The following is a 26135-nucleotide window of genomic DNA, read 5'->3' on the forward strand; positions in this document are numbered from 1 at the left end:
AGTAGGAAGTCAAGAAACACCTGGAGTAACAGGCAAATTTGGCCTTGGAATGCGGAATGAAGCAGGGCAAAGACTAATAGAGTTTTGCCAAGAAAATGCACTGGTCATAGCAAACACCCTCTTCCAACAACACAAGAGAAGACTCTACACATGGACATCAGATGGTCAACACTGAAATCAGACTGATTATATTCTTTGCAGCCAAAGATGGAGAAGCTCTATACAGTCAACAAAAACAACACCAGGAGCTGACTGTGGTTCAGATCATGAACTCCTTATTGCCAAATTCAGACTGAAATTGAAGAAAGTAGGGAAAACCGCTAGACCATTCAGTTATGACCTAAATCAAATCCCTTATGGCTATACAGTGGAAGTGAGAAATAGATTTAAGGGACTAGATCTGTTAGATAGAGTGCCTGATGAACTATGGATGGAGGTTCATGACATTGTACAGGAGATAGGGATCAAGACCATCCCCATGGAAAAGAAATGCAAAAAAGCAAAATGGCTGTCTGGGGAGGCCTTACAAATAGCTGTGGAAAGAAGAGAACTGAAAAGCAAAGGAGAAAAGGAAAGATATAAGCATGTGAATGCAGAGTTCCAAAGAATAGCAAGAAGAGATAAGAAAGCCTTCAGCGATCAATGCAAAGAAATAGAGGAAAAGAACAGAATGGGAAAGACTAGAGATCTCTTTAAGAAAATTAGAGATACCAAGGGAACAGTTCATGCAGAGATGGGCTCGATAAAGGACAGAACTGGTCTGGACCTAACAGAAGCAGAAGATATTAAGACGAGGTGGCAGGAATACACAGAAGAACTGTACAAAAAAGATCTTCACGACCAAGATAATCACGATGGTGTGATCACTCATCTAGAGCCAGACATCCTCGAATGTGAAGTCAAGTGGTCCTTAGAAAGCATCACTATGAACAAAGCTAGTGGAGGTGATGGAATTCCAGTGGAGCTGTTTCAAATCCTGAAAGATGATGCTGTGAAAGTGCTGCACTCAATATGCCAGCAAGTTTGAAAAACTCAGCAGTGGCCACAGGACTGGAAAAGGTCAGTTTTCATTCCAATCCCAAAGAAAGGCAATGCCAAAGAATGCTCAAACTACCGCACAATTGCACTCATTTCACATCCTAGTAAAGTAATGCTCAAAATTCTCCAAGCCAGGCTTCAGCAATACGTGAACCGTGAACTTCCAGATGTTCAAGCTGGTTTTAGAAAAGGCAGAGGAACCAGAGATCAAATTGCCGACATCCACTGGATCATGGAAAAAGCAAGAGAGTTCCAGAAAAACATCTATTTCTGCTTTATTGACTGTGCCAAAGCCTTTGACTGTGTGGATCACAATCAACTGTGGAAAATTCTGAAAGAGATGGGAATACCAGACCACTTGACCTGCCTCTTGAGAAATCTGTATGCAGGTCAGGAAGCAACAGTTAGAACTGGACATGGAACAACAGACTGGTTCCAAATAGGAAAAGGAGTACATCAAGGCTGTATATTGTCACCCTGCTTATTTAACTTCTATGTAGAGTACATGATGAGAAATGCTGGACTGGAAGAAACACAAGCTGGAATCAAGATTGCCGGGAGAAATATCAATCACCTCAGATATGCAGATGACACCGCCATGATGGAAGAAAGTGAAGAGGAACTAAAAAGCCTCTTGATGAAAGTGAAAGAGAGTGAAAAAGTTGGCCTAAAGCTCAACATTCAGAAAATGAAGATCATGGCATCTGGTCCCATCACTTCATGGGAAATAGATGGGGAAACAGTGGAAACAGTGTCAGACTTTATTTTTGGGAGTTCCAAAATCACTGCAGTTGGTGACTGCAGCCATGAAATTAAAAGACACTTACTCCTTGGAAGTAAAGTTATGACCAACCTAGATAGTATATTGAAAAGCAGAGACATTACTTTGCCGACAGAGGTCCATCTAGTCAAGGCTATGGTTTTTCCAGTGGTCATGTATGGATGTGAGAGTTGGACTGTGAAGAAAGCTGAGCGCTGAAGAATTGATGCTTTTGAACTGTGGTGTTGGAGAAAACTCTTGAGAGTCCGTTGGACTGCAAGGAGATCCAACCAGTCCATTCTGAAGGAGATCAGCCCTGGGATTTCTTTGGAAGGAATGATGCTAAAGCTAAGCTCCAATACTTTGGCCACCTCATGTGAAGAGTTGACTCATTGGAAAAGACTTTGATCTGGGAGGTATTGGAGGCAGGAGGAGAAGGGGACGACTGAGGATGAGATGGCTGGATGGCATCACGGACTTGATGGACGTGAGTCTGAGTGAACTCCGGGAGTTGGTGATGGACAGGGAGGCCTGGAGTGCTGCAATTCATGGGGTCGCAAAGAGTCGGACGCGACTGAACTGAACTGAACAGCTAAGTGATTCAGTCCTATGAACATACACATTCTTTATCATATCCTTTCCATTATGGATGATCACAGAGTATTGAGTACAGTTCCCTATGCTATGCTGTAGGATGTTGGTGTTCATCCGTTCTGTGGATAATGGATTTGCTAGTCCCAAACTCCCAATCTGTTCCTCCCGGCTCCCCAACACCTCCTTGTCCGCCTCCATGGGGAGGGTCCTTGTTTTCCCCTCCATCTTATCTCTACAGTGCTCTGAGACCCGAGTCTGAGCCCCGGGCCATTTATTAGCACTTCTGAAGATGATTTATTGGAGCGTCAACATTTTGCTACATAAAAGGGGGTCCGTGGGAAGCAGTTCTAGACACTTCATATAGGACAGTATAAGCCACAAGTACCTTCGCCAAATCCTGGCCCTTGCTGCCTCCTGTGGCTGCCGACATGTTTAGTTGCGCAGTTGTGTCTGACTCTGCTTCCCTGCAGACCATAGCCCAGGCTTCCCGGGTGGCTCAGCTGGTAAAGAACCTGCCTGCAATGTAGGAGACCCTGGCTCTATTCCTGGATCAGAAAGCTTCCCTGGAGAAGGGATAGCTACCCACTGCAGTATTCATGGGGTGGCTCAGACAGTAAAGAATCTACCCACAATGCAGGGGTCCTGGGTTTGATCCCTGGGTTGGGACGATCCCCTGGAGGCAGGCAGGGCAACCTACTCCAGTATTCTTGCCTGGAGAATACCATGGACAGAGGAGCCTGGCGGGCTGCAGTGCACAGAGTCTCAGAGTCGGACATGACTGATGTGATTTCACTCCCATACATGCCCTCCCATCTCCCCCTTCCTCATTCAGCTCAGTACCAGGCCCCCTGACCCATGCTAAGCTCATTTCTTTGTCGTTTAACTCCCTCCAGGATGGGATGTGTCATCTGCTCCACCAGGTAGCCGGACCCTCACCCAAGACTGTTTAGCCCATCCCAGCACAGCCTCGGCACCAGGTCACACTCGCGAGGCACGCATCCATCGTGAGTGACAACAGGTGCACAAGAGAGGTGACTCCACGGCCAGTGACGGGAAAAGCTAAAGGCTGACCTCAGGGATTGAAGAAGAAAGAGGAAGATGTTGGGGGGAACTGATTGTTTTTGATTCATGACTATTGCTTGAGTGTGTTTTAAGCATTCTTTGTGCTTTCTTTATAAGATTATGTTTTGATGTGGATCACTTTTTAAGTCTTTATTGAATTTGTTACAATACTGGCTCTGTGCCATGTGTCTTGGCTTTTTGACCACAAGGCATATGTGATCTTAGTTCCCCAACCAGGGACCAAAACTGCACCCCTACACTGGAGGACAAAGCCTTAACCACTGGATGGCCAGGGAACTCCATTTGGGGGCTTTTTATTTTAGACACTGGCTAAGATAATGACGTCTGTTATTTAAGATAATACTAAGCCCCACAGTCTGTAAGCTGCAGACCCAGGAAAGCTATTGGTGCAATTCAGTCTAGGTCCTGAGATCTGAGAACTAGAGTTGCTGATGCCGTAAATCCCAGTCTGAAGACAGAGAAAGATGAGACAACAGAGACCGGAAACGGGGGCAAGTTCTGCCTCCCTCTGCCTCTTGTTCCATTCAGACCTTCAGTGGACTTGATGCATCTCGGCTCCTCCTTTGCTCCAAGTCCTGAGGCTTAGTACCCAGGGGAGTGGGCAGATGCCCTGGCATCTCCAGGAAGGGGCTGGGTCGAGAGACCTGCTCTTCTAGTTAACTTCCTCTCCACACACAGCTAATTGTCCCCCCTCCACCACACACACAAACACCTGGGGAGGGGCCTCCTGCCCTCCTCATAGGCAAGCCCAGTGCCTGTTGGAGCCCTGAGTTTGAGTCTAGGGTGGACGGATGCTGCCTTCCCCTTGAAGGCGCCTGCCTTGCTCTCCCTCTGTGCTCATCTCTAGAGACCCCAAAAGGATTTTCTAAAATTGTGATTCCCCCAAATCTGAACACTGGCCTTGGGAACGCACACCAGCCATCCTGGATTCTCTCCAAAACCTGCCTCGTTAGTTTAATCCTGCAGCAGACTGGGAGACCAGAGGCTGTGCAGGTACAGAATTCTTGGCAGTCCAATGGTTAGGGCTCAGTACTTTGGGCCCAGGTTAAATTCCTGGTTAGGAAACTAAGATTCTGCAAGCTGTGAGGCATGGCTGAAAAAGAGAGAGAGAGACTGTTTTGTTAAGTCTTTCAGTTGTGTCTGACTCTTCATGACCCCATGGACTAAACAGTCCACGGAATTCCCCAGGCCAGAATACCAGAGTGGGTTAGCCGTTCCCTTCTCCAGGGGATCTTCCCAACCCAGGGATGAATCCAGGTCTCCTGCTTTGCAGGCAGATTCTTTACTAACTGAGCTACCATGACAGAATTTTTTCATATTTCTGAAATAAATCATATTTCCAAAATAAGTAAGTTGAGGAAAAAATTATGATGGAAGTTCAGTCACTCAGTCGTGTCCAACTCTTTGTGACCCCAGGGATTGCAGCACACCAGGCTTCCCTGTCCATCACCAATGCCCAGAGCTTACTCAGATTCATGTGCATCCAGATGGTGATGCCATCCAACCATCTCATCCTCTGTCGTCCCCTTCTCCTGCCATCAATCTTTCCCAGCATCAGGGTCTTTTCCAATGAGTCAGTTCTTTGCATCAGGTGGCCAAAGTATTGGAGCTTCAGCTTCAGCATCAGTCCTTCCAATGAACGTTCAAGACTGATTTCCTTTAGGATGGATTCCTTGGATCTCCTTGCAGTCCAAGGGAATCTCAAGAGACTTCACCAACACCACAGTTTAAAAGCATCAATTCTTTGGTGCTCAGCTTTCTTTATAGTCCAACTCTCACATCCATACATGACCACAGGAAAAACCATAGCTTTGACTAGATGGACCTTTGTTGGCAAAGTAATGTCTCTGCTTCTCAATATGCTGTCTAGGTTGGTCATAACTTTTCTTCCAAGGAGCAAGCGTCTTTTAATTTCATGGCTGCAGTCACCATCTGCAGTGATTTTGGAGCCCAAGAAAATAAAGTCTGTCACTGTTTCCATTGTTTCCCCATCTATTTCCCATGAAGTGATGGGACCAGATACCATGATCTTAGTTTTCTGAATGTTGAGTTTTAAGCCAACTTGTTCACTCTCCTCTTTCACTTTCATCAAGAGGCTGTTTAATTCTTCTTTGCTTTCTGCCATAAGGGTGGTGTCATCTGTGTATCTGAGGTTATTGCTATTTCTCCCAGCAATCTTGATTCCAGCTTGTGCTTCATTCAGCCCAGCATTTCACATAAAAGTTAAATAAGCAGGGTGACAATATAGAGCCTTGACATACTCCTTTCCCAATTTGGAACCAGTCTGTTCTTCCATGTTGTTCCATGTATGATGGAAGTGGTTCCCCAAAATATAGAAAAGTATTTCACCATGGCCAGTGTTCTCGTTTTAGTGACCATCTACTGGACGTCTTGACACACTTATCTACAATGTTCACAAGTATGCATTACATGTATCCCAGGAGGGTGGGGGTCCCTGTAACTTTCACCCCTCATTCTACGTGCAGGCCTAATCTAGCACCAGGAACAGGTAAACACTGTGAGCACTGCTTGAAGAAGTAAAACGAATGAATTACAGCCATGTTTACCCCTTGGACTGCCAGGAGATAAAACCAGACAATCCGAAAGATAATCAACCTTGATTATTCATTGGAAGGACTGATGCTGAAGCTGATGCTCTAATATTTTGGCCGCCTAATGCAAAGAACCAACTCAATGGAAAAGACCCTGATGCTGGGAAAGATTGAGGGCAGGAAAAGAAGGGGGCGACAGAGGACGAGATGGTTGGATGGCATAATAAACTCCATGGACATGAATTTGAGCAAAGCTCTGGGAGTTGGTGATGGACAGGGAAACCTGGCGTGCTGCGTCCATGGGATTACCAAGGGTTGCACGCAACAGAGCAACTGAACAACAACAATTTAAAAACAGTGACCTTGTTGCTGTTGTTGTTTTCCTTTTTTTTTCCTGTTTCCACTCTAAAATTTATGAGCGTGTATCTCCTTGAGCATCGCACCAGCAGCCTCTCAAGGACAAATGTTTGTTGAATGAGTCTGGATGAGAGGAAGGAGGGGAGGGCTGAGCCTCCTGTTCCAAGGTGAAAATATTGAGTTTTTATCAGCCCTGTTTCAGGTGACAATGCCAAGTCCAGGGGGATCAACACTAAGACCTCATTTGCATGCTCCTAAGTATCGATCCACCCATCCATCCATGTGTGTAGCTGGACACCTTAAGCCCTGTTAGCTCACAGACACAGGGATGTCTGGCGGAACGGCAGGGAAGAGACTTGAAAAACAGCCATCCCTACTGCCCTGCCTTTACTCTCAGCCATCAGGACCTGCCAATGGCCTGTAAAGATTTAGGGTCACTGGGATGATAAGGACCCAGCGCCAGACCCCCACCTTCAGAAAAGCACAGCCTCACCCCACCCCCACGCAGCCCCACCGCACCCAACCCCCACCCTAATGCCCCTCCCCTCGCCAGTCCGGTGGGCGAGGCCACAGGCACCACCCCTCTCTCTCCGTGCCCTCCCCGCCTCTTAAAATAAGCCCCTTCTGGACTCCCTGGGAGACCCCACTCGCGGTCCCAAGATCTCGTGAGATTTGCTCCGGGAGGAAACAGGAGCTGGGATTGGTTGGGTCGTGTGGTTTCCGGACCCTGCTGAGTCTGAGAGGAGGCGCCCTTGTACCCGAGCACCGGCTCTGCGCTTCGATTGGCCGGTGGTCCAGCCGCTGAGAAAGTGCTCGGGTTTGGAGATAAGAGGAGACTCGCGCTCACGTGGCGGGGTTGGCTCTCCAGTGTATCCTCCGGCTTCCTAAATACACGTGTTGACACACCGTCGTCTTGTTTTTGGAGCGTTGTGGTTCTTGCCGTCAGGCTTGGGTGGACACGGGTGACAGAGGGAAGGAGAACACGGAAACCAGGTGTCTGCGGACCTGAGGCCACTGGGAGCTGAACCCGTGCGGGTGGACGTCATCTTCAGGAAAGCTGGTCCCTTCGCCACCTCGCGAGCCCGCTCCGTGCTGGTCATCGTGGAGCTGAGTAGCGTCTGCGGCCTGAGGCCCTCAGGGCAGGAGGAGGATGAGCACCCTTTAGTTTCCCAAGTCATTTTCCTAAGAGAGCTTTGGTCTTGCTGCTGTCTTAGAAGAGGCAGCTGCAGCGTTTTGGAGACCCATTCCTGAAGCCACGGTTAAGTTCAGAACCTGTGCTTGGGAGGCTGGTTTCAGACCCCAGACACTCGACCTCTGTGTGGTACTGGGCAAGGGCTGGGTGGTGAGCCCAGGGAAGCTTTGCTCTCCCTAAGTGTGGGACCCCTGGGAGTGAGGTGCTCCTGGAAAGAAAGCACTCAGGCAACAGAGTGAGTCCTCTAGCTGCAGCTGGAGAAGGCCGTGTGGCCAGACGTGGAATGGAGAATGGAGCGGGGCCCCAAGGGCAAGGACGACGTTATGCACTGGAGGTGCTGGGTAGCCCTTAGGCGCTGCTGATCCCAGCACACCTGGCTGGAGCCCCCAGTGTCCCTGCTGTCTCCAGAGCAGAATATGCGGACCCTTTGTCCCAGCGCTGCAGACTCTTGAGTGTCGTGTGTCAGGACAGACTGGGGCCAGGACCCGGAGAGGAGGAAGATGTGCAAAGAGGAGAGGTCAAGGTCCTGAATCCAGGGGGGTTCAGGGCAGAGGGAGAAAACCGTCAGCCTGGGGCTGCCCGCCAGTCCCCTTCCTGTGCAGACAGAGTGGTCAGAGCTCAGGCCACAGCGGAGAGTCCCAGAGCTCTGCTTCTGCAGTCACGGCACCGGACCAGGGTCCCCACACCCTTCATATCTCCTGCCTCACCTGTGGGAGGGGCCTCTGTGCACAGCTGCTCCCCAGATCCTGCCGGTGACACCCCATCAGTGAATCTACCTAATTTCCCCTATGGAGGGCAGGCAGTACTGGGAGCTTTCCTCCTGGGAGATGGCCTGAGCCTGAGCCCTGGAGGACGGCTGTTGAGCTGAGGTAAGGGGTAAATCTAGGCCTTTCTGGATTTGTCCCCAAAGGTTGCACCGTTGCCCCATCCTCCTGGATGACCTGGCAGTACCCACAGACCTGCTGAGTCCCTAGACTGTGGTGGGTGGTGTCCCCCGAAAGGAGGCTCCTGTTCTGTGCTCTAGTAGTTCCTAGCCTTTTCACTGCCCACAAACAGAGTAGGGTATTCCAGTCCTCAGAGACTTTTCTGGGCATACTGCCCTACCAGACTGGCCCAGGGATGGCTTAGGGAGCCCTGGCCCTGGCAGAGGCTTCATTCCCGTGGCACTCTCCGTGGCCTTCTCTTGAGCCCCAGCCCTTGCCTGTGAAAAGGAAAAAGCACAGTAAGGCCCCTGCCGACGATTTTCCACTTTTGAGAAAGAAACTGAGATGAGGAAAGTGAAACCCTTGGTGATTTAAATTCTGCCAAATACGAGGTATTGTCATTTTTATTTAGAATCCAGCTTCAGGCTCTCATTCCTCATCCCCTGGAAAAACTTGAATAAAGAGTGTGTCTGTGACAAAAGAAATGAAGATGTCTCAGAGGCAGTGATGCCGGCAAGTGTTCCTTCACTTGGTAGTGATAAAGAAACTTGGAGATAGTGTCAGGCCTGAAAGCGCAAAGAATGAGACGTCGGAAGCAGATCCAGGCTTAGGAAGTAGGGTGACAATTGGCCAGGTCATGCATTGGAAAGATCCTCACCCCCAGTTGAAAGTTATGTGCTGAGAAGAAAGGAAGCAGAGTTGAGAGGACTCCTAGCTGACTTTTTTGCCAAGAAATGAAACACTTTAATTCTCAATGCTTAAGATCACAGAGTACTAAAAAATAAGCTGTACTATTTTTATCTCTGTAAACATTTACAACCAGTCAATCCTAAAGGAAATCAACCCTGAATATTCATTGGAAGGGCTGATGTTGAAGTTGGAGCTCCATGGCTTTGGCCACCTGATGCGAAGAGCTACTCATTGGAAAGATGGGAAAGATGGGAAGATGGAAGACAAGAGGAGAAGGGGAGGACAGAGGATGAGATGGATGGATGGCATCACCGACTTGATGGACATGAGTTTGAGCAAACTCTGGGAGACAGTGAAAGACAGGGAATCCTGGTGTGCCAAGGTTCATGGGGTCTCAGAGTCAGACAGGGCTGAGTGACTGAACAACAAACGCTTCCAACAGTCAGTGCAACAGGGTTCTTGACTTTAAAAAGACAAGGAGTGGCCGTGGCCGAACGTCATAAGCGTGCCTTAGATTATGAAGGTTGGCTTTGCACTCCCAGCATGAGCGGCCACCCTGGTGGCCCTGCTCCACTCTACAGAGCAGCTCTGCCTGTCATCATTGTGGAGGCTTGCCTGCTTTTCGTTTGTTCAGACACTCTGAGTGGAAGATCATGACTGTTTTTTTTCTTTTCAGTCTTACTGAGATATTAATAGAATTGACATAGAGCCCTGTGTAAGTTTAAGGGGTTCAGCATCATGAGGCCACTTACATCCATCCTGCAGTGATGAGCGCGGTAAGTCTAGTGAACATTCATCATTTCATATGGATACAAAATGAAATAGGGAAGCATTTTCGTTTTGATGAGAAGTCTTAGGTTGACTCTATTAACTTTCATATCTGACATAAAACAGCATTCATTGTGCCTGTGTTGCCTCCCTTGTGTCACCTCTCTCACACATCTCACTAGATGAACAGGATAGTTTCACGAGGTGTCCCTCCCGGTCACCGGGAATGATGCCCCCCCAGCCACTTCGTGAATATCAGAAACACCCAGGCGGCCCGCGCCCTCTTCTCTCTGCGCCTCTCTCATCTGTGTGTCCAGTCTCGGTGCTCCCTCCCTGTGCCTTGGAGGTAGGAAGTGGGGGCAGCCACTGGCATCTCCCCTAGGCAAAGAGAAACAGAGTCGGACCCTGGGAAACCATGAGGTGCTGTTTCCACCGCTCCAAAGAGCTCTGGCCCCACAGTCCTTTATGTCTCATGATGGAACAAATAGCCGCAGGTCATTCACCTTAAAACCTAAATAAATAAACAACGTAGAGGTATAGAATTGGTACAGAATTTAAAGACTCAAGAGGCAGTTGTCTGTAACAGGTTAGCCGGGGGTATCCTCTACTGCACATTAATGAAGTCTCCTTTATGTTCAGTCGGGAAGGTCCCCTGGAGTCGGAAATGGCAACATACTCCAGTATTTTTGCCTAGAGAATCCCACGGACAGAGGAGCCTGGTGGGCTACAGTCCATGGGGTCCCAAAACGTCAGACACGACTGAGCAACTAATACTTAATACTAGAAAGAAATTAGGTGAGAAGCGAAGTGCTAGAAAAGAAGTGATTTATTCGAGTAGGACACTTGGAAGTTTCACAAGCGTTGTGCTGCCCTAAGTCCTCAGTTAGACTTTCACAATCAGAGGAAGAGGGGAGCGGGGGAAGATCTTTTTCTTGAGTAGACAGCACGTTTCCGTCATTGGTGCCTCCCCCAGGTAGGGCAGGGAAATTTACTTGGCCCGCTGTCTATGGCCAGGCTAGGACTATCATAGTCCAGTTCAGTTCAGTTGCTCAGTCATATCTGACTCTTTGCGCCCACATGGACTGCAGCACACGAGACTTCCCTGTCATATTACTTGGGAAAAATATCTTCAGGTCTCAGTGCAACGCAGGTCTTTCATTTTGAAAAGTCACCTTTCCATAAGCGATTGTGTTTTGTATCTACAGAGCCTGTTTTTGGGGGGTCATTACCTTGATGACCACTGGGCAGGTTGTAGGTCTTGTTTTCTGCTATCGTTTTATTTCTCGGGGGTGCATTCTGGAAAGAACATGGCTTAGGGGCCAAAGAGTATGTTCTGGGGGTTATTAACTCATGGAGCTCACTAGGTAGGATGCAAGTCTCACGCCACCACTGTTTTATGGTTTGGGGCCATCTCTCGTGCTTCTTTTGCATGGTTTTGTTGCTAAGCAAGTTGGCTTGATTTAAGCAAGCCAAGCTGGCTTTGATGCTAAGCAACTTGTTTTGCTTTATGAATCGAGCAAGCCTACACGTTTCAGAATTTTCCCATTACTTTCTTGAGTGTCATTCGTCTTATTGTGGGCTCCCAAACCCCGTAAAGTTTCTTCTCTATCTACAGTTCCCTAATGGAGCATCGAGCTAACTGTTTGATCATTCTGTTCAATTATTCTGTCCCTACCACCTGGGGACGCTCCCAGCCCTCAGGTGCAGGTGGCAGTGCCCTCAGTGATCCCGACACCGCTCCAGCAAATGAGATGCAGCTCTGAGAGCCAGGAGACCAGGCCCTAGTTCTGCTGTCATTTCCTTCTTCCCCCTTGTTCTGGGCCACCCCCTACCCAGTCCTGCAGTCCCACCTGCCTGGAGTGGACCCTCAACCTCCCACCCCCCACCCACTCCACCCTACTGCTGTGCCTCTAGAAGCACCACCCTCAGCAGTAACTGGCTCGAGTTAGGGTGACCTAGATATCTGGCAAGTCTTCACTGGGGAGGAAGGAGGAGGGAGCCTCTTTTGTTTAGGTCTAGATGTCATTGACTCGGTCTTGCCAAGCACAGGAAGAGGAAGAGAGGGCCCATAGAGAGAGTAGACTATTCCAGGGTGAGAAGAGATCTGACTCCAGAGTGGAGGGAGGGCAGACATGCTGGAACTCCAGGTGGGATCTCGTCTGCTGGAGGCTGGGTCCCCAGAGCTTCTTGTCAGTCTGGGGCCTCTGAGGACCAGCCAGGCTGTGGTCTTTCTCCAAAAGCCAAGAAAGGTCATCTTCCAGCATTTCTAGTGCCTCTCTGGGCACAGATGCCTTCCGAAGACCCCCAGGAAGGCCCTGGGGGCAGATGCTTTGCAGTCGCAGAAGGAATTCTGCAACTAGAGAGGGAATGAGCTCTTCCCACCCCGAAACGAGCTCAGAGGCTGCACCAGCCCGTGCAATGCACAAACAGGTAGAAATGCTCCCCAGGCTGACTCACACCTTGGTCCTGGGAGTCGTCCTGGGCCGACCTGACACTGGGCAGGAAGAACACGTCTTCATGCAGATGAGCCCCTAGTGCTTCTGTGTCCAGTGAGTCCTCTGCACAGACTCTGTGGAGCTGGAGGTGGACAGAGGCCTGTCCCCTGCCTCGCTCAAAAAGACTTTTGGCTGATACTTCCCATTTTTAGATCATTTGAAGACACTGGTCCCTCCTGCATCCTTAGATCTCCTCGATGCTGAGTTCCCATGGAAACATCCCAAGCTTAGACCTCTGCTATTTCCTGTTTCCCCAAGTCCCTGTGAAGTTGGCTAGCTCTTCCTAATGTTCAGTGGGGCAGATCCGTCCATCCATCCATATTCGCCCAAGTGGGTCCTCTGGTTACTCCTTTGTGGAGCATGACAGAGTCCTGCCTTGGCTGGCTCAGGCTGACCAGACTGGAAAGGAAACCAGGGGTGAACTTTGGATTCTCTCTGAAAGTTACATGAGGTACTGGTGGAAAGTGCCACGGTCATCTTCAGTTCAGTTCAGTTCAGTTCAGTCGCTCAGTTGTGTCCGACTCTGTAACCCCATGAATCGCAGCACGCCAGGCCTCCCTGTCCATCACCAACTCCCAGAGTTCACTCAGACTCACATCCATCGAGTCCGTGATGCCATCCAGCCATCTCATCCTCGGTCATCCCCTTCTCCTGCCCCCAATCCCTCCCAACATCAAAGTCTTTTCCAATGAATCAGCTCTTCGCATGAGGTGGCCAAAGTACTGGAGTTTCAGCTTTAACATCATTCCTTCCAAAGAAATCCCAGGGTTGACCTCCTTCAGAATGGACTGATTGGATCTCCTTGCAGTCCAAGGGACTCTCAAGAGTCTTCTCCAACACCACAGTGCAAAAGCATCAATTCTTCGGCGCTCAGCCTTCTTCACAGTCCAACTCTCACATCCGTACATGACCACAGGAAAAACCATAACCTTGACTAGATGGACCTTAGTGGGCAAAGTACTGTCTCTGCTTTGGAATATACGATCTAGGTTGCTCATAACTTTTCTTCCAAGGCGTAAGCGTCTTTTAATTTCATGGCTGCAGTCACCATCTGCAGCGATTTTGGAGCCCCCCAAATAAAGTCTGACACTGTTTCTACTGTTTCCCCATCTATTTCCCATGAAGTGATGGGACCGGATGCCATGATCTTCATTTTCTGAATGTTGAGCTTTAAGCCAACTTTTTCACTCTCCTCTTTCAATTTCATCAAGAGGCTTTTTAGCTCCTCTTCACTTTCTGCCATAAGGGTGGTGTCATCTGCATTTCTGAGGTTATTGATATTTCTCCCAGCAATCTTGATTCCAGCTTGTGCTTTTTCCAGTCCAGCGTTTCTCATGATGTACTCTGCAGAGAAGTTAAATAAGCAGGGTGACAATATACAGCCTTGACGTACTCCTTTTCCTATTTGGAACCAGTCTGTTGTTCCATGTCCAGTTCTAACTGCTGCTTCCTGACCTGCATACAGATTTCTCAAGAGGCAGGTCAGGTGGTCTGGTATTCTCATCTCTTTCAGAATTTTCCACAGTTGATTGTGATCCACACAGTCAAAGGCTTTGGCATAGTCAATAAAGCAGAAATAGATGTTTTTCTGGAACTCTCTTGCTTTTTCCATGATCCAGCGGATATTGGCAATTTGATCTTTCGTTCCTATGCCTTTTCTAAAACCAGCTTGAACATCTGGAAGTTCACGGTTCACGTATTGCTGAAGCCTGGGTTGGAGAATTTGAGCATTACTTTACTAGCATGTGAGATGAGTGCCATTGTGTGGTAGTTTGAGCATTGTTTGGCATTGCCTTTCTTTGGGATTGGAATGAAAACTGACCTTTTCCAGTCCTATGGCCACTGCTGAGTTTTCCAAATTTGCTGGCATACTGAGTGCAGCACTTTCACAGCATCATCTTTCAGGATTTGAAACAGCTCCACTGGAATTCCATCACCTCCACTAGCTTTGTTCGTAGTGATGCGTTCCAAGGCCCACTTGGATTCACATTCCCGGATGTCTGGCTGTAGGTGAGCGATCGCACCATCGTGCGCATCCGGGTCCTGAGGTCTTTTTGTGCAGCTCCTCCGTGTAGTCCTGCCGCTGCCTCTTAATGTCTTCCTCGCTGTCTTCACTGTCACCATGGCTGCTCCTCAATCAGGGACTTCATGATTATCTTTGTTGATGATTATCTTGAGCTCCTGAAGCCGATTGGTCAAGGTGATTGGTCAACTCAAAATACCTACAAGGCACATTCCAACTTAACCCTATTTTAGGGTTTTAACTCTATTTAAGGGACACCCACATCTCTGGCTGCTGATGGGGATGGAAGGAGTTTGGTGAATGCCATTTCTAGGAAGGAGCTATCCCATGTTGAAGGTCAGGAACGGTGGCAGTAAGGAGATACCCCTCATCCAAGGTAAGGAGCAGTGGCTGTGCTTTGCTGGAGCAGCCGTGAAGAGATACCCCACGCCAAGGTAAGAGAAACCCGAGTAAGATCGTAGGTGTTGCAAGAGGGCATCAGAGGGCAGACACACTGAAACCATACTCACAGAAAACTAGTCAATCTAATCACATTAGGACCACAGCCTTGTCTAACTCAATGAAACCAAGCCATGCCTGCAGGGCAACCCAAGACGGGCAGGTCATGGTGGAGAGGTCTGACAGAATGTGGTCCACTGGAGAAGGGAATGGCAAACCACTTCAGTACTCTTGCCTTGAGAACCCCATGAACAGTATGAAAAGGCAAAATGATAGGATACTGAAAGAGGAACTCCCCAGGTCAGTAGGTGCCCAATATGCTACTGGAGATCAGTGGAGAAATAACTCCAGAAAGAATGAAGGGATGGAGCCAAAGCAAAAACAATACCCAGTTGTGGATGTGACTGGTGATAGAAGCAAGATCCGATGCTGTAAAGAGCAATATTGCATAGGAACCTAGAATGTTAGGTCCATGAATCAAGGCAAACTGGAAGTGGTCAAATGAGATGGCAAGAGTGAACATCGACATTCCAGGAATCAGGGAACTAAAATGGACTGGAATGGGTGAATTTAACTCAGATGACCATTATATCTACTACTGTGGGCAGGAATCCCTCAGAAGAAATGGAGTAGCCATCATGGTCAGCAAAAGAGTCTGAAATGCAGTACTTGGATGCAATCTCAAAAACGACAGAATGATCTCTGTTCGTCTCCAAGGCAAACCATTCAATATCACAGTTATCCAAGTCTATGCCCAACCAGTAACGTTGAAGAAGCTGAAGTTTAACAGTTCTATGAAGACCTACAAGACCTTTTAGAACTAACACCCAAAAAAGATGTCCTTTTCATTATAGGGGACTGGAATGCAAAAGTAGGAAGTCAAGAAACACCTGGAATAGCAGGCAAATTTGGCCTTGGAATGCAGAATGAAGCAGGGCAAAGACTAATAGAGTTTTGCCAAGAAAACGCACTGGTCATAGCAAACACCCTCTTCCAACAACACAAGAGAAGACTCTACACATGGACATCACCAGATGGTCAACACCGAAATAATATTGATTATATTCATTGCAGCCAAAGATGGAGAAGCTCTATACAGTCAACAAAAACAACACCAGGAGCTGACTGTGGCTCAGATCACGAACTCCTTATTGCCAAAGTCAGACTCAAATTGAAGAAAGTAGGGAAAACCGCTAGACCATTCAGGTATGACCTAAATCAAATTCCTTATGATTATAGAGCGGAAGTGAGAAATAGATTTAAGGGCCTAGATCTGATAGATAGAGTGCCTGATGAACTATGGAATGAGGTTGGTGACATTGTACAGGAGCCAGGGATGAAGACCATCCCCATGGAAAAGAAATGCCAAAAAGCAAAATGGCTGTCTGAGGAGGCCTTACAAATAGCTGTGAAAAGAAGAGAAGCAAAAAGCAAAGGAGAAAAGGAAAGATATAAGCATGTGAATGCAGAGTTCCAAAGAATAGCAAGAAGAGATCAGAAAGCCTTCCTCAGCGATCAATGCAAAGAAATAGAGGAAAAGAACAGAATGGGAAAGACTAGAGATCTCTTCAAGAAAATTAGAGATACCAAGGGAACATTTCATGCAAAGATGGGCTCGATAAAGGACAGAAATGGTCTGGACCTAACCGAAGCAGAAGATATTAAGAAGAGGTGGCAAGAATACGTGGAAGAACTGTACAAAAAAGACCTTCACGACCCAGATAATCATGATGATGTGATCACTAATCTAGAGCCAGACATCCTGGAATGTGAAGCCAAGTGGGCCTTAGAAAGCATCATTATGAACAAAGCTAGTGGAGGTGATGGAATTCCAGTGGAGCTGTTTCAAATCTTGAAAGATGATGCTGTGAAAGTGCTGCACTCAGTATGCCAGCAAATTTGGAAAACTCAGCAGTGGCCACAGGACTGGAAAAGGTCAGTTTTCATTCCAATCCCAAAGAAAGGCAATGCCAAACAATGCTCAAACTACCACACAATGGCACTCATCTCACATGCAAGTAAAGTAATGCTCAAAATTCTCCAACCCGGGCTTCAGCAATACGTGAACCGTGAACTCCCCAATGTTCAGGCTGGTTTTAGAAAAGGCAGAGGAACAAGAGATCAAATCGCCAACACCCGCTGGATCATGGAAAAAGCAAGAGAGTTCCAGAAAAACATCTATTTCTGCTTTATTGACTATGCCAAAGCCTTTGACTGTGTGGATCACAATCAACTGTGGAAAATTCTGAAAGAGATGGGAATACCAGACCACCTGACCTGCCTCTTGAGAAATCTGTATGCAGGTCAGGAAGCAATGGTTAGAACTGGACATGGAACAACAGACTGGTTCCAAATAGGAAAAGGAGTACGTCAAGGCTGTATATTATTACCCTGCTTATTTAACTTCTATGCAGAGTACATCATGAGAAATGCTGGACTGGAAGAAACACAAGGTGGAATCAAGATTGCCGGGAGAAATATCAATCACCTCAGATATGCAGATGACACCACCCTTATGGCAGAAAGTGAAGAGTAGCTAAAAAGCCTCTTGATGAAATTGAAAGAGGAGAGTGAAAAAGTTGGCTTAAACCTCAACATTCAGAAAATGAAGATCATGGCATCCAGTCCCATCACTTCATGGGAAATAGATGGGGAAACAGTGGAAACAGTGTCAGACTTTATTTTGGGGGGCTCCAAAATCACTGCAGATGGTGACTGCAGCCATGAAATTAAAAGACGCTTACTCCTTGGAAGAAAAGTTATGACCAACCTAGATCGTATATTCCAAAGCAGAGACAGTACTTTGCCCACTAAGGTCCATCTAGTCAAGGCTATGGTTTTTCCTGTGGTCATGTACGGATGTAAGAGTTGGACTGTGAAGAAGGCTTAGCGCCAAAGAATTGATGTGTTTGCACTGTGGTGTTGGAGAAGACTCTTGAGAGTCCCTTGGACTGCAAGGAGATCCAATCAGTCCATTCTGAAGGAGATCAACCCTGGAATTTCTTTGGAAGGAATGATGCTAAAGCTGAAGCTCCAGTACTTTGGCCACCTTATGTGAAAAGTTGACTCATTGGAAAAGACTCTGATGCTGGGAGGGATTGGGGGCAGGAGGAGAAGGGGACGACCCAGGATGAGATGGCTGGATGCCATTACGGACTCGATGGACGTGAGTCTGAGTGAAGTCCGGGAGTTGGTGATGGACAGGGAGGCCTGGCGTGCTGCGATTCATGTGGTCGCAAAGAGTGGACACAACTGAGCGACTAAACTGAGAGTATCCTTCAGGGAAGGCCTTCTCGCCCTCCAAATAGAAGAACTGTTGGGGCCTCACAAAGCCACCGGTGGAGAGTTTCCGTCCGTCTGTGTTTTGAGACCGCAGCAGAACCAGCGTGTCAGCCAGCCTAGCAGGGGCTTCACCCCAGACCCTTCGATGCAGGCTTTGCACCTCCCAGGGGAAAAGTCTGTGTTGCTACTTGTGCTTAATCAGAGCAAAGGAAAAACTGAATTGTATTTGTGGGTTAATTTGAGCTCCCATCAGAATCTGTAAGTGAAGCCTTAGTGGAGGGAGAGGGGTGAGGCGTGAGGATTTCGAAGGCTCTTTGCATACTGAGGGAACGTCAGGTTACCCACTACACTTGGGAAGGAGCCTTTGAAGGTCATGGTGAGGGTACAGGTCGCTGGACAGAGCCCAGGCTGGGATGTGCAGGGGGACACCTGAGCCTCTGGTTGTAGCCATTTGCTGACATGGATTTGTGTCCTTGGCCCACATTTATTTCCCTTCAGGAGACCCCACAGTCCTAAGCCCTCAGTGACTTTCAGGCAGAACAATGTGTGTCCCAGGTTTGGCCAGCCAAAACAGTTCCACCCTCTCCTAACCCACAGTCCTAAATTTAATCTCCTAGCTTCAGGGAGGAAATGCCCTTTGCCTCCAGGGAGGGAGGAAGCATGGATCTTGGGTTTGCCTTGGGTTTAAGGGATCCACCCGGTTCCTTTTTAGCCACTCCGTCTGCTGGCAATTTCTCAAGCCTAGCCTAAGAAAGGCTTTGAATTCTTCCAAACAAAACACACTTTTCTTGGGTACTTTCCTTGGTTTTGTTACAAATGTCTGGTCCCTCTGTTGTCCTGGCCAGCTCTTAGGTGTCAGTTTGACCTGACCAGTTAAAGGGAACCTGGACCCTCCAAATCTGGAGGACCCAGCATCCCTCCATCACACCTCTGTTCTCCCGCGAACAGGCACGTGTTTCGCTGTCTGACGTAAAGGTAAGTGACTGTGTGATACTCGGGAATCTTCTGCTCCCCCGCGAATGGGCACATGTTTCGCTGTCTGGCCTAATGATAAGTGACAGTGTGATACTCGGGAATCTTAATCTGTTTCTTTTCCTTCTGGGGTGACACCACCATCCGCACAAAGCTGTCTGAACGTGACCATTTGGGTGATTTTGATGTGGCCCAGACTCCCCCAATGAATGTACCTTCAGGTTGGTTTTCTTTTATATTTTGCTTTTGTGAACAGACATAGGATCCCATCAGTTGTATGTAGTGAGAAAGTAAAAAACCCACTCAGCCTTAGCTGGATGGGGACCTAGTAGTAAGATAGTAAGACAGCACGTTAGCCGGAAATGGAAACTGCAGCCGGAATCTGGAAAGCATGTCCTGGAAGGAGAAGAGGGACTCAGGCCTGAGCACACTGCCCCACGCTGGCGCCTCGGGCTCTGACAGCCGTCCCTGCCGGGGCCTTCATGGGACAGGCCACGCTGGCCAGGATCCTGCTGAGAATTTTCTTCGCCTTTCCGTCACGTTGGCAGTTGCACGCCTTGCTTTCGCTTCTACGTGCAGTTTTACCTTTATCCCAGACAGTTTGGCTTCTTCTCTGATTGTCGCCGATTGTACAGACCGTTACAATATTTCTTAACCAAATAGAATTTGGCAGGGGGGGTGGGAGGCATGGGATAGGGCGGGGGGAGAGTGAGGGGAGGGGGCCGCGCCGAGCAGCGTTTGGGGTCATGGCTCCCTGGTGGGGATACTCGTGCCTCTGCAGCGACAGCAGAGTCCTCCTCACTGGACTGATTCAATGCAAGGCATCTAATTAGGGATTTTGGGGTGACATTTTACATTTTAGTTTGTTACCAGTGATTATAGTTCATATCATTTTATAGTTTCGTGATTTTACTAGCTTAAACGGTTTTTGGGGTTTCTTTTTGTTTTAAAAGCTAAAATCTGTTTTTTAATTCCATGGAATTAAAAAAAAAAACCTGTAGAATATTTTAAAGAGTGGAGGCTTTGTTCCGAATGTGAGAACTTTGCTCCACTGAACCGAATGGTAATAACATTTGTAGAAGAGACGCACTGTGAAAGGTACATCTTTTTGTTAAGTGACATAACAGCACCCATTGCGTGAGTTATTGGCTGGAGTTTAGAGACAGGCCGTGTTGGGCTAAACTCCTTATTCCTGTTTTCAGCCCTTGAGTAATAATCAGAAGCTTTCTCCGAAGAGAGTGGGGTCAGCTGTCAGACTCCTAGGTATCTACCGGCCAGCAGGGCTGGGATTAAAGGCAGCAGCCGGTAGATATGGGATGGGGCAAGAGGTCACCTTGTCCCTTTGTTGCTGCCTGGAGAGATGCTTGTCCTGGTGCCAGTGGGGCCAAAGCTGTGACTTTGTGGCCACAGGAAGTCTCTGACTCTGCCTTGGGTTCCCTGAGGGTGGAGGGACAGCAGGGTCTCCCTGGTTTCTTGGCCGGAGGAGGCCCCTCCACCCCTTGCTCTCTGCCATCCCCCCAGGACTCGTTCCGGAGTAGGTTCTTCAGGGTGGGCGTCCGGGCCCCGCCCCAACTCCTGGAGCTGGCTGGCCAGAGCCTGCTGCGGAATGAGGCCTTGGCCATTGCGGCCCTGGAGGGAGCTGCCCATCGAGCTCTTCCCACTGCTGTTTACGGCGGCCTTTGCCGGGAGGCACACCTAGGCCCTGAAGGCGTGGCCCTTCCCCTGCCTCCCGCTGGGGTCCGTGATGAAGGACCACCAGCCTCATCTGGAGACCTTCCAGGCTGCACTCGAAGGCCTGGACGTCCTGCTTGCTCAGGAGGTCGGCCCCAGGTAAGGTCGACCTGGCAGACTGGTGGAGCCTGGGAGTGTGAGCAAGACGCAGCCAGGGCAGGATGAGGGGTCACCTGGGAACAGGCATTCCCATGTACAGGACTGGTTCAGGGGCAGAGGGGACAAAAGGCACGTGGGCCCCCCAGTGTCCCTTAAAGTGGGGACCAAGGGGTGCCTGGAAGCCGGAGGAGCTGTGGTGTGTGGAGTGCAGAGCCCCCGCGGGGTCCCGGTGCCCGTCGGCCTCTGCATAGCTCTGCGTGTTCCCTGCGGCCCCACAGGCGGTGAAGCTGCAGGTGCTGGACTTGCGCTGGAACGCCCACCAGGACTTCTGGACCCTGTCATCCGGCATCAAGGCCAGCATGTCCTCGCTGCTGGAGCCGAGCCAGCCCAGCCCATGCAGAAGAGGCGCAGGGTGGAGGGTTCCAAGGTGGGGCTGAAGCCGGCGCGGGCCCCTATGGAGGTGCTGGTCGACCTGTGGCTCAAGGAGGACACCCTGGACGAGATCCTCAGCTACCTGCTGAAGAAGGCCAAGCAGAGGAGGGGCCGGCTGCACCTGCGCTGCCAGAAGCTGAGGGTCTTCGCCATGCCCACGCAGAGCATCAGGAGGATCCTGAAGCTGGTGCGGCTGGACTCCGTCCAGGACCTGGAGGTGAACTGCACCTGGAAGCTGGCCACGGTGGGCAGGTTTGTGTCGCACCTGGGCCGGATGGGCAGCCTGCGCCGGCTGCTGTTGTCTCACGGCCACGTGTTGCCGCACACCGCCCCCGACCAGGAGGAGCACTGCGTCGGCCAGCTCACCTCCCCTTTCCTGAGCCTGTCCCACCTGCAGGAGCTCTGCCTGGACTCCATCTTCCTGGAGGGCCGGCTGCACCACGTGCTCAGGTGAGGCGCCAGCTCCTCAGACCAGAGCGGGCCTCTCTCGTTTCGTGCCCGCTGGGGACATTGCCAGGGTGCTTGGGCCGCTCGGAAGTCCTCAGGATGCCGCTGCTCTGTCCCCAGGCGTCTTGTCAGGTCACCTTCCTGGTCAGGGTCAGAGGCGTGGCCCAGGTTAGATGCTGTCAAAGGGGACTTCTTGCTGGGAGTCCGCATAGCGGGGGTCAGGTGTGATGCCCTTGGGAACTCTTTGCGAGAGACTGATGTCTTAGCTGAGACGATGACAGATAACTAAGCGAGAAGGACGTTGGTCCATCAGGCGTGAGGTAAGAAGTCCAAAGCTCTGTCTCTCCCTCCCACCTGCCACTTCTGTCCTGAGCTGTTTTAGGCTCCAGGTGAGCTGTGGGAAGTGGGTGATTCTGGAGATGACAAGAAGGGATCAGGAGGGGAAAACTGTGGCTCCTAAGCAGTCCAGAGAAGAGAAAAATTCAAATGAGCATCATTGTTGAAGTGGCTCCAATCTCTTTAAGTCCAAATTATAATCATTATTTTCCTCTAAGACTTCTGAATACATAGGAAATCCTCAGTAACAGGTTATCGCTCTGCCTTGAACACAGTGAGAGAAGCTGAGAGGATGCAGCCTAATCTGTCTGTATGAGTTGCATTGATTCCCTTTTTGGCAGCTGCAAACTCCAAGCATTAGGAATAAATATGTTCACTGAGAAATCAGAAGAAAGAAAGAAAGAAAAAAAAGAATCGTAGGTGGTGATGGATGGTCTGTGGCCCCCGGATATCTGGGGGATATTCACCCAGGGATCGTCTGTAACTGCTGGGACCCACCAGCCCATGTCCACTGCACGCAGCCTGCTGTTAACTTGAACTAGTCGTGTCCTGTAAAAACATCTTAATTCCTGCTAACCAAATCCTAGTAAGCTGAAATAGGCATATAACATTGATTACTGTTTGTTTCCCACATTGAAAATAGTTCATCATTTTGTGCAGGGGGAGGTCATACCCATGTGAGCATGACCTTCCCCCCAGAAGACCCCCTGCCTTCCCGTCGAGAAGGTGAGAGGCCAGCTCGAAGCCAGTGAGATGCCCTGTGTTCCGGTGAAACAGGCCTCTCCTCCCCACATCCCTCCGCCCGCCACCTCCGTCCCTGGGACTGACTGCCCTGTCTCTCCCCAGGTGCCTGAAGACCCCTCTGGAGACCCTGTCGATCACCAACTGCCTGATTTCAGAGTCAGACCTGACGTACCTGTCGCAGTGCCCGAGCATCAGCCTGCTGAAGGACCTGGGCCTCGGCAGGGTCAACCTGACCAGCCCCAGCTTGGAGCCCCTGCAGGTCCTGATCGAGAGGACCTCGGCCACCCTGCAGGACCTGGACCTGTACGACTGTGGCATCATGGACTCCCAGTTCAGCGCCCTCCTGCCCTCCCTGAGCCCCTGCTTCCAGCTCACCACCTTCAGCTTCTGCAGCAACCCCATCTCCATGGCCATGCTGGAGAGCCTGCTGCACCACACCGAGGGGCTGAGCAAGCGGAGCCTGGTGCTGTGTCCCGCACCCCTGGAGAGCTGTGAGGATGTGCGTGGTACCCTGCACCTGGGTCGCCTGGCTCAGCTGCATGCCCGGCTCAAGCAGCTGCTGTGCGCTTCTGGGCGGGCCAGCATGGTCTCGTTCAGCACCAACCCCTGTCCACACTGCGGTGAGCAGATCATCTACGACACCCAGCCCATCCTGTGCTCCTGCTACGCCCGCCTAGCCCAGCCTAGTCCCACCCCGGCACTGGGACACTGCCACCCAGACCTCAGTGCATCTAGAAGGAACACAAACCACAGTTTCAGACAATTGTTCCAGGCATGCAGGAAAAGGAAAGGTGATTTAGAGTGGGCAGGGGGGAGGGGTTGGTGGGATTTTTGGAGAGATGTGTTCCTACAAAGTTAGAAATGTGAATCTGAATTTTGGAGGGGGAATTTGGGCTTGGGAGGTTGATGGGGTCGTTACCCCTGTGTTGGATTGTTACAGGGAAATAAAGGGAACTCCGGTGTCAGTCATTCGGTGTCCTCCGTGATCTGTGACCGTGATTGTGACCATGATTCTCCCCTTTAAGCTCATGACTCTCCTGTGAGTGGTTAATAAAAGGGCCTGAGCGTGAGTGGGGCCTAGATGCTCTCTGACAGGCAAGATCGGCTACAGGAGGTCAGGGCACTGTTTACCCGCTCCCTGTGGTTCTCATTTCCAGGGCAGCCGCCTCCTCACTTATTTCTGAGGCTGTTTCTTCTGTCATCATATACAAGGGGCATCCTCAGGGCCTGGGACGAGCTAAGTGTCCAGGAGCGAGCACCGCTGGAGGGAACTTTCTTCCCAGGGACCCTCACTGCTACCCCCACCCAGGCCCTGGACTCGAGCATTTTCCCCAGTGGATCCAGCAGATGCAGGGCCTCCATCTCGGACCCTGGGCAGTGCCAAGACGGGCTCACTGTGCAACGTCAGGCCCGGAGTCCTGGGGGGTATTCCCCCGCAGACCTTCGGGAGCCTCTGGGACCCACCAGCCCGTGCCCACCTTCCCACTGCTCGGCTGTATCTGACCCTTCGGGACCCCATGGACTTTAGCCTGCCAGACTTCTCTTCCCATGGAATTCTACAGGTGAGAATACTGCAGTGGGTAGCCGTTCTCTCTTCCAGGAGATCTTCTCAACCCAGGGCTTGAACTTGGGTCTCCTGCATTGCAGGCAGGTTCTTTACCATCTGAACTGCCAGGGAAGCCTCCAGTTTCTAACAGATGACCCAACATCCCTGAATCCATTGTCTAAATGTGCTTTTATGTCACTAATATCCCCACAAATTTTATTTTGTTTTTACATTAATAAAAACTTTCACACACAATTTATTCAAAGGCTGACGGAAATCCATTCCCGAGCGTCAAAAAAAGTCACTTCCGAGTTCAATATTTCAGTGTTGAGTGTAACTTGGCATTTTTCTCCTTAGTGTGATTCATCTGTAACTTTTTTAAAAAATCTTAATCCTTAAGTTTTTACCTTAAGCCACATGGTAAAGATAAAATTTCCTCCAAATCCTGGTTCTCTGCCAACCTGGCAGCACCAAGGCTTTTAACTAATTCTCTTTGCCTGTCAGAGCTCTTTGCTGAGACCAAGTCCTCTAAGATTCAGAGAAGATTTAGCAAAATAACAGCACCCCCTCAGAGTGGAAGGCTCCAACTATCCCCTTTTTTGTGATTGAAAGAGCTGGGACTGGCATGGACCACCAAAATTTTGATCTAGGGAAGTCCTGGAAACTAGCATCGCCTTGATTTGAGCTTTCCTGGTGGCTCAGATGGTAAAGAATCTACCTGCAATGCAGGAGACGCAGGCTTAGTCCCTGAATCAGGAAGACCCCCTGGAGAAGGGGGTGGCTACCCACCCCCGAATTCTTTCCTGGAGAATTCCACGGAGGAGGCTGTCGGGCTACAGGACACGGAGTCATGGCGAGTCAGACAGGACTGACTGCCACTTTCACTTCGCCTTTAATCCTGTGGGGAAGCAGGTGGTGCAAGTCGTCATTGATTGAGTTTTTCAGTGTGTCATGGTCCCTTATGTTTCGGTCTCTCTCTGTCCCACCCTTGCACGTAAGCTGCGAAACCATCCTTTTATGATTTGTCACTCATGGAATTAGAACTGAGAGCAGAAGCAGCAAGAAGCCAGATGCTCGGCACTGATTAGGTGAGGATGAAGGAGGAGAGTGAAAGAGCCGGCTTAAAACTAAGTATTAAAAAAACTTAAGATCGTGGCGTCTGGCCCCATTACTCTGTGGCAAACGGAAGGGGAAAAGGTGGAAGTACGGACAGATTCCCTCTTCTTGGGCTGCGCAGTCACTGCAATGGTGATTGCAACCATGAAATCAGAAGACGGCTGCGTCTTGGCAGGAAAGCTACGACAAACCTAGACAGTGCGTTGTAAAGCAGAGATGTTGCTCTGCTGACAAAGGTCTGTAGAGTCAAGGCTATGGTCTTCCTAGTGGTCATGTACGGTTGTGAGAACTGGACCACAAAGAAGGCAGAGCGCCAAAGAATTGCTGCTTTTGAGTTGTGGTGCTGGTGGAGACTCCTGAAAGTCCCTTGAACAGCAAAGAGATCAAACCAGTCAATCTTAAGGGAGATCAACCCTGAATACTTGTTAGAAGGACTGATGCTGAAGTTGAAGGTCCACTATATTGGTCATCTGATGTGAACAGCTGATTCACTGGAAAAGTCCCTGATGCTGGGCAA

General features: G+C 49.6%; 1 protein-coding gene and 1 gene segment (V, D, J or C); one reads left to right on the forward strand and one right to left on the reverse strand.

Annotated features, from left to right (window-relative positions):
• LOC102176353 overlaps window positions 1-26135 on the reverse strand; it is a 460158-nt gene that overhangs the window by 131921 nt on the left and 302102 nt on the right.
• On the forward strand, window positions 19353-23999 carry LOC102175508 (melanoma antigen preferentially expressed in tumors). Its single transcript, XM_013970829.2, is given in 7 exon segments — window positions 19353-19388; window positions 20689-20802; window positions 20804-21019; window positions 21276-21375; window positions 21378-21879; window positions 23059-23653; window positions 23982-23999. Coding segments are annotated over 7 exon segments (1581 nt in total).

The sequence above is a fragment of the Capra hircus genome, chromosome 17, assembly GCF_001704415.2.
Source record: "Capra hircus breed San Clemente chromosome 17, ASM170441v1, whole genome shotgun sequence".
Classification (NCBI taxonomy): Eukaryota; Metazoa; Chordata; class Mammalia; order Artiodactyla; family Bovidae; genus Capra; species Capra hircus.